A 12,704-nucleotide genomic window follows, 5' to 3' on the forward strand; every position below is an offset into this window, starting at 1 on the left:
GTTTTCAATGCTCTAGGGGATGTTTTCACTGCTCTGGGGATGTTTTCATTGCTCTGGGGATGTTTTCAGTGCTCTCGGGGCTCGGGGGTGTTTTTGGTGATCTGGGGGTTGTTTTCAGTGCTCTAGGGGGTGTTTTTGGTGATCCAGGGGATGTTTTCTCTGCTCTGGGGGATGTTTTCAGTCCCCTGGGGATGTTTTCAGTGCTCTAGGGGGTGTTTTTGGTGATCTGGGGGATGTTTCCAGTGCTCTGGGGGATGTATCCTCTGCTCTGGGGGATGCTTTCAGTCCCCTGGGGATGTTTTCAGTGCTCTAGGGGGTGTTTTTGGTGATCTGGGGGATGTTTCCAGTGCTCTGGGGGATGTTTCCTCTGCTCTGGGGGATGCTTTCAGTGCCCTGGGGATGTTTTCAGTGCTCTAGGGGGTGTTTTTGGTGATCTGGGGGATGTTTCCAGTGCTCTGGGGGATGTTTCCTCTGCTCTGGGGGATGCTTTCAGTGCCCTGGGGATGTTTTCAGTGCTCTGGGTGCCCCTGTGTGGCAGGTGCTCCCCGCGGGACCGCTGTGAGCGGGCAGAGGAGCCGTTCCGCTTCGCCGGGAGCATCGGGCAGTGCCTGAGCGTGGCCGTGCAGCCCAGCAGCATCTCGGTGTCAGAGCACAGCCTCCCGGTGAGCAGCGACAGGGACAGGGGCCCTGCAGGACAGCCACCCCCAGCAGGGAGCACTCCACACTCCAGCCTTCCCCCTTCCCTCGGGCACAAGTGTTTTCTCATGAGGTCACACTCACGGAGGGATGGGGCAGCCAAGGGGTCACGCGAGCCAGGGAGAGGGCGGAGAGGGGGGCACAGGAACAAATTCCCCTTCCCCTGGTGTCTCAGCTCACATTTCCCTGCTCTCTGTAGCTGGTAAAGGAAAGGCTTTGTTTCCCAAAAAGCTCCTCTGTGAGCTGGGCTCAGGCCTGGCTCTCTGAAGCTTCCCAGCTGTTGCTGCCCCACTCCTCTGTAGCAGCTGGTCCTGCTGCCCCAGCCCCCCGTGTAGAAATGGTGTGGGGAGAGGGGGCTCAGCCCTCCAGGCCCTGCTTTGCCATGGGGACACTGCCCAGCCATGGTGGGGACACGCCCCAGCTGTGCTGGGCTCACTGGGGACTCTCCTCCCGGCCAGGGCAGGGTGGTGTCCCCCATTCATGCACTGGGGAGGGAGCTGGTCTGAGCTCAGGGCTCTGGGGATGGTCCCTGCTGCTCTCAGGGTCCTGCCACAGGCACTGAGGGTGGCAAAGCTCCTGTAGAGCAACCAGGGGACAAAAATCTGCCATTGCCAGCAGCGCTGGCCTGCAGCACCCCAAGGCTCAGCACGGTGGGTTTGTATCACAAAGAACATCCTCGCCTTCCTTTGTCCTCCTCCCTTCCCCATCACAGCGCAGCTGGCCACCAACTGTGGGCAGGTGGGTGATTTAAGGGGGATGTTTTGGATGGGAACACAGGCAGGGCTGGGGATTTGAGGGAGGTCTGGGCTGCTCTGCCTGCTGACAGCTCTGCTTTGCTCCCTGGTGTCCGTGCTGCAGCTCAGGCTGCGGGTGAGCGACGCTCCAGACCTCAGTGCCGGGGTCAGCTGCCTCTTCGGGAACCTCAGCGAGGTGGAGGGGCAGGTGTCGGGCAGCCAGGTGCTCTGTGTGTCACCAGCAGCCAGAGACGTCCCTGCCATCCCCGTGGATCAGGGTAAGTGCTGGCTCCTTGATGCTGGCTGGGGGTTATTTACAGACTATGAACGAGATGGGGCTGCTGTGGAACTGCCTCGAGCTGTTTGATTTTCCAGCATCAGCCTCATTATGTGATTGTGACAATGGGAAGATGCCAGCAGCTCACGTTCTAGGTAGCAGACACAGAACTCAATGTTACAACTCACTTTATAAGCTTCTTGACCAATCACACAAAGCAAAAGCACATTGACAGTAGTTCTATCCAACCACTTAAAAGCACAGGTACCTTTGGTTAAAACAATGCTTGCTTATTGCAAATACAATACCTACTTGTAAGCCTTAAAACACAATGCACAGAGCTCCATTATTAAGCTTTAACTTCCTTAATATCTCGCTAGATAAACTTTTCTGTAGCTTAGAGAGTTATTCTAGCCAAGCATTAATACACAGACCATTGTTCTATTTGTCTTTGCTTTTCTACAGTTTAAATCATTTCTCTGCTGACCAATCTCATGGCTGCTGCATGGCTCTGCTCACAGTTCTGCTGTCTCTGAGGCCTGCATCTTGCAGCTTTCCCCAAACCCTCTGATTCTGTGGATTCCCACAGCTCCTGGGCAGTGACACGGCGGCAGACAGTGCAGGGCAGCTTTGGGAGTATCAGCTGAGCAGAGCTGAGCCTTTGGGGCTGCTGCCAGAGAAATTCCTGCTGCTGTCAAAGCCCATTGAGCCCAGGGAGCTTCATCCCCAGGAAATGCATCCCGCACAGGGCAGGAGGGGCTGGCAGCAGGGAGTGCCTGCCCTGTCCTCACTCCCTCCCTGTGCTGCCAGACAGCTCCCAGGGCAGGACAGGAGCCGTCTGTCCCCTCCAGGGGGGCTCACAGGAGCTCTCAGCCCTGCCAGGCTGGCTGGATCTGGGAAGCAGCAATGTCCCCTGGGCCTGGCTCAGCACCCACGAGGAGGCGGCAGCAGCTCCTCTGTCTCAGTGCTGCTCTTTGGGCTGGCTCCTCATTAATGTCACCTCTGTCATATTTTCTCTTCCTGAAACTGAAGCACCACTGGCTTGGAGCTCATTTTCCCCTTGGCATCCTTCCAGGTGTCCAGAGTGCCTCCCTGGTGATGTCTTTGTGGTTCTGAGGCATTTTCTGGAGCCTGAGCCTTGGGGAGCCCTGCAGGGGCTTCCCCAGCAGCCCCAAAAGAACAATGTGCTCTCAATGAGCCCAGAGCTCAGGCTCCCAGGGAGCTCCACTGCTGCCTCACTTGATTCCAGCAGGGCCTCCTGCTCCAGGAGACAACTCTGGGACATGAAGCTGTGGAGCCCAGACCCTGGAAGTGCTCAGGGATGGGCTTGGGTGGGGTTTGGGGGATGCTGAAGGTGTCCCAGCCCATGGCAGGGGCTGGCACTGGCTCTTTGAGGGTCCCTTCCAACCCAAACCCCTCCGTGACTGCACAGTTCTGCTCCTGGGCTGGCCCTCAGAGCAGCCTCACGTTCTACACTGCAGAGTGAATCAGGGAGCAGGGCCAGGCTCCAAAACCATTCCAGGGCAACTTCACCCCCTGGCTCTGGGGCACTTTGCCACCAGGGCTGGGGTTGGGGGGCATTGCTGGACATGGGCACCCGGGGGGCTCCAGGGCAGGGTGGGGTGGGTCCTGCTGGACTCGGGGGTCTCCAGGGCAGGGTGGGGCGGGGTCCTGGTGCTGGGAGGTGCAACCCGAGCTGCCCCAGCAGCAGCAGCAGCAGCAGGGGGCTCAGCAGAGGGCAGTGGGCAGCAGACCCCCCCCCTCTGGCTGTGCCAGTGACAAGCCCTGCTCTGTCCCCAGACTGGTTCGGTGTCGTGCTCCAGCTGAAGTCCCGGGAGACGGGCAGGACCTTCGTCAGCACCGAGTTCAAGTTCTACAACTGCAGCGCCCACCAGCTGTGAGTGCCCCTTGCCCACCCCCGAGCAGAGCCAAGAAGCAGCCCCGAGCATCCGGGGAGGGGGCGCTGGGGGTGCCACGGGGGGCCCGGGTCACAGGGGGGGCTCCGGGAGCCGCGGAGGAGGCAGAGCCGGGAACAACCTCAACCTGCTGGTGCCCCCAAGCTGCGCGATCCCGCAACTGAGAGCGGGGATGGAGCCGGGAGGGATGGGAAGGGATGGGGAATGAGAATGGGAAATGGGGAATGGGAAATGGGGAATGGGGAATGGGGGAATGGGGATGGGGAATGGGGATGGGGGAATGGGGGAATGGGGATGGGGAATGGGGAAGGGGGATGGGAATTTGGGAATGGGGAATGAGGAATGGGGGAATGGGGATGGGGAATGGGGAATGGGGATGGGAAATGGGGAATGGGGATGGGGGAATGGGGGAATGGGGAATGGGAATGGGGATGGGAATTTGGGAATGGGGAATGAGGAATGGGGGATGGGGATGGGGATGGGGAATGGGGAATGGGGAATGTGGAATGGGGAAGGGGGAATGGGGCCCCAGATTTGCTGTGCTGATTAGAATGAGCTCCCCTGGCTATGGAGGTCAGCAGAACGCTCAGGAGAGCACAACTGAGCCACCGGAGCTGCTCACACAGTGCCCTGCTCCCTGTGCCCAGCTGGGAGAGCCCTGCCTGCAGAGCTGCTCTGCTCCTCTCCAGAGCTGCCTCAGGCCACGCTGCCACCTCCCTGGTGACATTTGTCTGCCTGGCCTGGCCTTGCTCCAGCAATCCCGGGCACTTCCCTCTGCAGGCAGCTCCGGTGCCTGGAGCCACGGGCTGGGCATGGACTGAATCCACGGGCACAGCTGATCCTTGTGCCACCAAGAGCTGCCACGTGGCACCAGGGGTGGCCTCGGAGATGGAGGAGGTGGCAACTGCCAGGGTTAGCAGCTGTCACAGCTCCTGCCTCTCTGTGAGAGGGGAACAAAACCCACCCAGGCACTCTGCTGGCAGCTGGGTCCCCTGGGGCTGAAAAGGGTCTGTGTTCTTTCAAAAACATTTCATAAGCAGTTTGGTTTTTTTTTTTTCCCAACATGAATCAAAAGCACTTGCAGCACCCCCTGTACTCCAAGGCCAGGCAGGAGTGTTGCTGCTGCCTTGAAGCATTCCTGACTTGCAGAACAACTGATCCCATTTTTGCCAGGCTTGCCTTCTTTCCTAGAAGCTAAAGCCCAAGCCTGGTGCCTATGCAGTGCCCTGCTCTATTTTACACCAATCCAAGGATGTGCAGTAAATCCCAGCTTGCATTTTACTCTGGGATAAACTGTGAGGCTGCCCCAGGTCTGTCTTTGGAGCCTGTGTGTTTTCCTAAACCCATTTCTCGTTCTGTGCTCTATCAAAACCACCCCCACCAAAGGGAATTCTTTTCCCAGGTAAGGCTGGATTTCTGGCACGGCCTGCAGAAGGCTGCAGCCCTGCCAAGGTGCTGGGGGCTGTGCTCAGCCCTGCTCTCCCCCCAGGTGCCTGTCCTGTGTGAACAGTGCCTTCCGCTGCCACTGGTGCAAGTACAGGAACCTGTGCACCCACGACCCCACCACCTGCTCCTTCCAGGAGGGGAGGATCAACGTCTCTGAGGTACCATGTGCTGGTGTCCACAGGGGGCTCAGGGTGAGGGAGGGGACGAGGATCTGACTCCAGGTTTCAGAAGGCTTGATTTGTTATTTTATGATATATATTACATTAAAACTATACTAAAAGAATAGAAGAAAGGATTTCATCAGAAGGCTGGCTAAGAATAGAATGAGTAGGAATGATAACAAAGGTTTGTGGCTCAGCTCTCTGTCCAAGCCAGCTGGGCTGTGATTGGCCATGAATTAGAAACAACCACATGAGCCAAATCCCAGATGCACCTGTTGCATTCCACAGCAGCAGAGAACCATTGTTTGCATTTTGTTCCTGAGGCCTCTCAGCTTCTCAGGAGGAAAAATCCTAAGGAAAGGATTTTCCACAAAAGATGCCTGTGACAGTCCCACGCTGGGATTCCTCCCTCTATCCTCTGCTTTTCCATGCCACAAGCACCAGAACCCTCTTGGTGTGAGCTTTGTGGGTCTCTCTGGTGCCCAAAAGTGCAGGAGCAGCTTTGAAGCAGAGCAGTGCTGGTGTCACTGAAGTGCTGCTCTTGACCCGAGCAGCAGAGCTGAGCCTCCCCTGCTGTGTGGGAATGCCCAGGTTCATTAATTACAGTAATTGCTGTAGTGCTTTCCCCCAGGGGTCCCAGAGACTCCAGCGCTTTCAGCAGCTCTGCTTTGCTTGCTCAGAGCAGCAGCTCTGGCTGGGCTGGGCAGTGCCTCCTGTTGGGATTCATGGCAGGGCCTGACTGTGGCTGGTGAAGGAATTACCAAAGAGCGCAGCCCCAGATTTTGGAAAAGGGAGCTGGTTTGGGTTCCAACGCCACGGACCCGGAGCCATCTCTCTTAGCAGCTCATAAAAGGTGTGGGGCTCCCATCCAAAAATGCTTTTAGCACTTGGAAAGGCACAGGCTGGGAATGGCTCTGCCAGCTCTCCTGTGTGTCCCAGGGCAGAGGGATCCGTGGAGGAAAGGGGTTTGTTAGCACAAATTCCCGATTTACCACTGCAAGGAGCCCTTGCTCTGGGGTTTCTGCACTCCTCGTCCTGCCTGATCCCCTGCCTGCCTCATCCACACGGGGTCCTGGTGCTGCAGGGTCCTGCTCTTTGCCCTCACTGTTCCTACAAACAGCTTTGCAGCACCTGAAATGGGTGCAGGTCCTAAAGCTGCAAGGGAAAAACACTTTGGAAGATGCTCTGGAAATCCTGAGGGTGCTGGAAAGTGGGAAAGGCAGCAGTGAGGACATCTACAAATAGGAGAGAAAGAAAGGAGAGGAAGGCGTGCCAGCATCCAGACAAATCCTTGTCAGTGAGTGATGGAGATGGAGAAAAGCAGGGGAGATCAGTCAGTGGTGTGAACACTGAGCTGTCAAAAGGACTGAAGGTTCAGCCAGGTTGGTGCTAAACTGGGAGTAAACTCCACTCCTGTGTCTCCCTGGCTGCCAGGAGATCCAGGGGTAAAGGGCAGAGTCATTTCTGAGCTGTGCAAGGACCTGGTGGGAAGCTGCAAACCCAAGGATGGGCAGCGTGCCTGGGATGGGAATGGGAGCCCAGGGAGCAGCTTCCACCCCAGGAACAGACCAAAAGCTTTCTCCATCCACTCAAAGTCAAGAAAATTCCTTTCACCATATCAAGAGAAGGCAAAACCCTTTGCCTCTCCTCCTCTTGAGTGGTGGGGTGGGTTCTCCTCCACACTCCCAGCATCCCTGTTCTCCTCCACACTCCAGGCATCCCTGTTCTCCTCCACATTCCCAGCATCCCTGTTCTCCCCCACACTCCAGGTATCCCTGTTCTCCTCCACACTCCAGGCATCCCTGTTCTCCTCCACACTCCCAGCATCCCTGTTCTCCTCCACACTCCAGGCATCCCTGTTCTCCTCCACACTCCCAGCATCCCTGTTCTCCTCCACACTCCCAGCATCCCTGTTCTCCTCCACACTCCAGGCATCCCTGTTCTCCTCCACACTCCAGGCATCCCTGTTCTCCTCCACACTCCAGGCATCCCTGTTCTCCTCCACACTCCAGGCATCCCTGTTCTCCTCCACACTCCCAGCATCCCTGTTCTCCTCCATGCTCCAGGCATCCCTGTTCTCCTCCACACTCCCAGCATCCCTGTTCTCCTCCACACTCCCAGCATCCCTGCTCTCCTCCACACTCCCAGCATCCCTGTTCTCCTCCACACTCCCAGCATCCCTGCTCTCCTCCACACTCCCAGCATCCCTGTTCTCCTCCACACTCCCAGCATCCCTGTTCTCCTCCACTCTCCAGGCATCCCTGCCCTCCCAGGCTGCACAGGTGGGGCTCTCCCTTCTCTGGGTCCCCAAGCCCGGGATCTCAGGGTGTCTGACAAGTCCCTGCTAAAGCAGGGCAATCCCATCATCTCTGTTTTGCTGCTGGGAGCACCCAGGGCTTGCCTGAGGTCACACAGAGGGAGAGGGGAGCAGTTGGAACCCCTGGAAGTTCCTGCTGGGGTCACAGGGCTGTCTCCAAACAACTTCCTCTGTCATCTTCACCTTGCAGAGGATTTCTCACCAGGGATGTTTTGGGACACCTCACACCTTCCTGGTGATTGGCTCTGGTAAGGGCTGATGATAATGATACAAGTGCTCTCCATCATTTCTCCTCCAGACCTCTGAGCACAGGCAAAACCACCCCAAATAAATGTGTTTGCTCATTTAAGAGCAATGAATTTCCCCTTCACAGCCTGGTGATGATGATGCCTTTGCTATGGGCTCTCCACCAACACACAAAGAAGCAAATGCCTCATGGAGAGTTTCCTCTCCTAAACCAATTCAGATCACAACGTTCTCATTGTGTCACGGCCTGATGTATTAGGAAATTGTTTGTGCTTCCCCTGGCTGCCTCCCCAGCAGAGCCAGTGGTGTTTGGAGTGGGGATCTCCGTGCCTGTGCCCTACTTTCAGTCCCCTGTGCCTCTCCTTATGTAAGGTTTACACACGTGTTCACACAGGCCTGCACATCACTCGCATCTTTATCTTTAATTTAAGGGAAATATCTTGAATATTCCCTTTTACTCCTGGCCCATCAGAGCTGGCATCCCAGTGGGATTGGATGTGTAACGAGCTCCCTTTGATGCTCCCAGGAGTTGTCTGTCTGGAGGAGGAACAAGGGCCCAAAGCCTCAGCCACTTCAGGAGGAGATGGGGGAGAGAATTTCCCTTCTCATGAGCTGTGCTCCTGCTCCTTGCAAGGCTCTGCCCCCAGTGCCCGAGCTGAGTGCTGCTCCTCTGCCCTGCCTGCCATGGAAATGCAGCCCAGGGAGTTTCCTGATCCCTCCACCTGCCCTGCCAGCAGGAACTGTGTGCTCAGGTCCAAGGGCAGAGCTCAGGGACAGATGTGGGGGTGCAGAGGGAGCTCCAAAGGTGTGTGGGTGCTTTAGGAACAGGTTTGGGAACACAGATATTCCACAGCCTTTGCAGCAGGGGGATCCTGCAGGACAGAGCTGGCTGCTCCTGATGTTCTCCCTCTGCTGGGAATTTCTGACATGGGGGAACCATCTGAGGTCTCCATTTCCAGGTAGCCAATTCTTTAGGAGTTAATTATTAGAGAAGCAATTATTTTCCCATCCTTTTCCTGGTCAGAGCCTTCACTGTCAGCAGAAGGTGCCTGCTCAGACCTTGCCCCCACTAAATCAGGATTTCTCCAAGAGATTCTCCTGGGTGTGGAGCACTGATTGTCCCACTTTACAAAACCCCAGATCAAGCCAATGATGCCATTTTAATGTGCCTGATGTGGTTTGGCGTGTGTGTGTGTGTGTCTGTGTGTGTGTGTGTGTGAGGTTGTATGATGTCTCTCTCTAAATGAGGAGAAATGTGGATTCATAAACATCCTCACACCCCATCCCAGAGGAGAGCTAGAACCAAATAAATCCTCTTAGCTCCCCAGGATGTGAGAGCCTGTCCCTCTTTGATGTCCAGTGTGTGCTGATAATGCCATTTCCACAGGGGAACGCTGATCTGGGGACAGAGAGTTCCAGATCCGGGGATTTCAGTGCCCTTGGGGCTCCTTTGAATTCCCACTGATTTTGTGGCAACGCCCTTGCCCCTGGCTGTGCCCTTGGGTGCTGAGTGCTGCTTGATGTGCCTTGAAGGAAACAAAACACAACAAAATCAGCCCTGCAGAGCTGTCCTGGCAATCCCCATCCCAGCAGGGCTGAGATGTGCTGGAGGTGACTCAGAGCCACAGCTCAGGCCACCAAAGGCAGCCAATGACTTTGCAGGGTCACACCTCACTTTGGGGAGATGCCTTTGCCTGAAATAGGAGCAAAAAGCCTGGTTTCAGCAAAATTCCCTCAGCTCTGAGCCGTGGCGGTGCTTTTATCATCCGTGCTGTGGATGGTTGGTGTTCGGAGGGAGGGAGGCAGGAGGGAAGGGCTGCAGGAGCAGAGGGAGCAGTTCCTGCCTGTAACCTGGGCCAGGGAGCTGCTCCTGCCTCAGCTCTGGGCTGTTCACAGGAGGGGAAGGTCCTGAGCATCCCCCTGCCTCCCAAAGTGATGGAGAAGACCCAGGTTAGGGCTCAGGGCTGATGGTGTGGGTTAGGAATTCACCAGGCTGGGCCCCAGCTGCCTTCCTTTCATGTCTGGTTTCCAAGGAACAGGGGCTGCTCTCCCTTCCAGTGGCATAAATGAAGGATAATGTGTTTCCATGAGTGACAGGGACTGTAATTTATATCATTGGGAACACAACTGTGAACCAGGGGTTTACATTCACGTGCCAGATTGGGTTATGTTTATAACTTTAAAATAACGGGCGGCAAGTTAACATTTGTGGAGAGTTTGCGGGGGTTTTTTGAAGATGAAAAGTACAGAAACAGTCTATTTTCTGCCATTTGGGCTAAATCCTGTAGTCAGAAGAATTGCCTGCCATTTCTAGGCAATTTTTTTTTTCCAAATAAGAGCAAAGAGGTTTGACCTACTAAAACTGCTCGGTTAAACACAAATAATAACCATGGGTGCTCTGTTCTGCTCCAGAGACAGCTGCAGAACGTGGGTCTTTAAGGTATTTATAGACCTTGGAGTCTTTGAGGCTAAAAAGTGTTGGAGAAGCATAAAATGTCTTTGTAAATTGTGTGTGCTGATACTTCACAGGCAGAACATTCCCCGAGAGTCTGTGCCACTCAGGCACCCAGCCTTGTCTTCCTGCAGCAGATCTGATCCCTGTTTATTCTGGCTCGGGGAAGTCAAGGAGGATAATGAGAGGATTCTGCCTGTTTGTTTAGAGAGAGGAGGCAATAATGGCCTTTCTAACTCGCTGCAGGATTTACCTCTCATGAATTAAAAAACAAAGTAAACTGATTATGGAACAAGCTGTGTGTGTTCCACCGCCTTTATTCGGCGTTTTCTGGGTGGTTCCAGCTCTTCCCGGGGAGGGAACCAGGATGGGGCGCCCAGGCTGAGCCTGACACAGCGGGGACACGAGGAGGGGCCTTGGCCAGAGCCACAGAGCCCAGCCCAGCAGCAGGGCTGGTGCTGCCAGCCCCTTCCCAGGCCTGGGAGATTCCTGTGGAGGGGATCAGCATGGACAGAGGCACTGCCCAGCTGATGATAAATAAAGCCCTGACAAAATCATTGCTGATGATAAACCCCTGACAAAATCATTTACCTGAGCAGTGGCCGTTCCACCAGGGAGCAGCTGAGAGAGGTGGTGGACAGACAAACCACACAGGGTCTGTGGGAAGGGCTGTGTGCGCAGGGATGGGGCAGTGCAGATGTGGCTGTGCAGGGATTTGGGGTGCAGGGAATTGGGGTTTTAGGGATTTGAGGTGCAGGGACGTGGCTGTGCAGGATTTGGGGTGCAAGGACATGGGATTTTAGGGATTTGGGGTGCAGGGATGTGGCTGTGCAGGATTTGGGTACAGGGACATGGGTTTTTAGGTATTTGGGGTGCAGAGACATGGCTGTGCAGGGATTTGGGGTGCAGGGATGTGGCTGTGCAGGGATTTGGGTGCAGAGACATGAGTTTTCAGAGATTTGGGGTGCAGGGATGTGGCTGTGCAGGGATTTGGGTGCAGAGACATGAGTTTTCAGGGATTTGGGGTGCAGGGATGTGGCTGTGCAGGGATTTGGGTGCAGAGACATGAGTTTTCAGAGATTTGGGGTGCAGGGATGTGGCTATGCAGGGCCGTGGGCGCACATCACTGAGGCAGCAATTTAAAAAACAAATTGGAAAAAGAAAAGCCCTGAAAGCTGAGCTTTCCCCGGGGCTGGAAATGCTCACAGGGGCTCCACAGGACGTGCAGGGTCCGAGCTGAGCCGGGCCCTCCCCAGCCCCAGCAGCTCCTCTCGCTCAGCTGAGAAATTCAGCAGCCACTGCCTGCAGCAGCGTGGCTGCCCACGGGCATCCTGGCTTTGCTGGAGTCTGGCATCCTCCTACAGATCCCTGCATCCCCAAATGCAGATCCCTTGTTGGTGTGATCACTGTCAGCCAGCACAGAGGGGCTGCCTCGCTCCTGCTCAGGCTGCGCCTGCCTCGCTTTCCCCACAGCCCCAGTGTGACATTTTCCTTCCTCTGGAACCAAAGGAATGGGGAAAAAAAATAAATAAATCTATTTTGCCCCGCTCGTCTCTAATGATGGCAGAGCAGTTTTTGCTGCCAGCGCTTTCAGCAGCAGGGAGCAGATGTGGGATGGAGTCCCCTCCTGTGCCTGGGAAGGAAGGAGCCTTTCCTTAGCAGTCTCCTCACGGACTGAGCTGGCCAGGAGGGATAATGGTCCATAACATATTCATTATTTTCAGGACTGTGCACTGAAGTTCTCCCACTGGTGATGCAAGTGGAGATTTTTTGTTTTCAGTTGTAATGGGGTAAAGGATTCTGCAGCTCTGGGTTGCTTTTCCTTCCAGCCCTCGGGGCTGGGCCCCTCTGCTGGAGCTCAATGGGACTTTGAGGTGAATCAAACCCTTCCATGCAGGCAGGCGTTGAGTGGAAGGTAGCACAGGTGAGTGGTGCTTCAGGAGAGGAGGGAATGTGCAGAGTCAGCCTGGAAGAGCTGGATGGAAAATCCAGCTGTGAATCCAGGGAGTTTGCTGGTGGTGAGCTGGGGCTGGGTCTGGGTGCCAGGGTCAGTGGGAAGCAGGGAATGCCATTCCCTCCCTCCCAGCCTGTGAACCCTCTCCTCTGCAGGAAAGGGCCTCCCTTCCCTCCCCAGCGCAGCTGATGGGGTTGGAAATCACTCTTGGCTGTTAATCCGTGAAAGTCCCTGTTAGGAATAAAATAAAATATATATACGGAAAAGTGCCACTAAAAAGGTTTACGAGGCTGCAGTTTAAGTGAGCGGCTGCTCCGGAGCAGAGCATCTGTTTCTCATTTACAGCTGGTTTGAGCCATGGTGAAACACTTCCCCTGGCCCTGGCTGGGAGCTGCCTGCCTTGGGGACGGGGATTTTCTCCCTGGACACAGCATCCTGGGCAGGATGGCTCCTGGCATTGCCATCAGCACGATTGCCTTTCATCCCCAGGCTGGAGGGCCTCGGG

General features: G+C 55.6%; 1 protein-coding gene across 1 annotated transcript in view; it reads left to right on the top strand.

Moving 5' to 3' along the window:
• The window catches only part of PLXNA2 (plexin A2), a 143,213-nt gene that overhangs the window by 79,498 nt on the left and 51,011 nt on the right, over positions 1-12,704 (top strand). The window contains exons 6-9 of the mRNA XM_066565353.1: positions 539-662; positions 1,555-1,708; positions 3,508-3,604; positions 5,113-5,227. Of these exons, the coding sequence (XP_066421450.1) occupies positions 539-662; positions 1,555-1,708; positions 3,508-3,604; positions 5,113-5,227 (490 nt within the window). The remainder of the gene's footprint in view (positions 1-538; positions 663-1,554; positions 1,709-3,507; positions 3,605-5,112; positions 5,228-12,704) is intronic.

The sequence above is a fragment of the Molothrus aeneus genome, chromosome 24 (assembly GCF_037042795.1).
Source record: "Molothrus aeneus isolate 106 chromosome 24, BPBGC_Maene_1.0, whole genome shotgun sequence".
Taxonomy (NCBI): Eukaryota; Metazoa; Chordata; class Aves; order Passeriformes; family Icteridae; genus Molothrus; species Molothrus aeneus.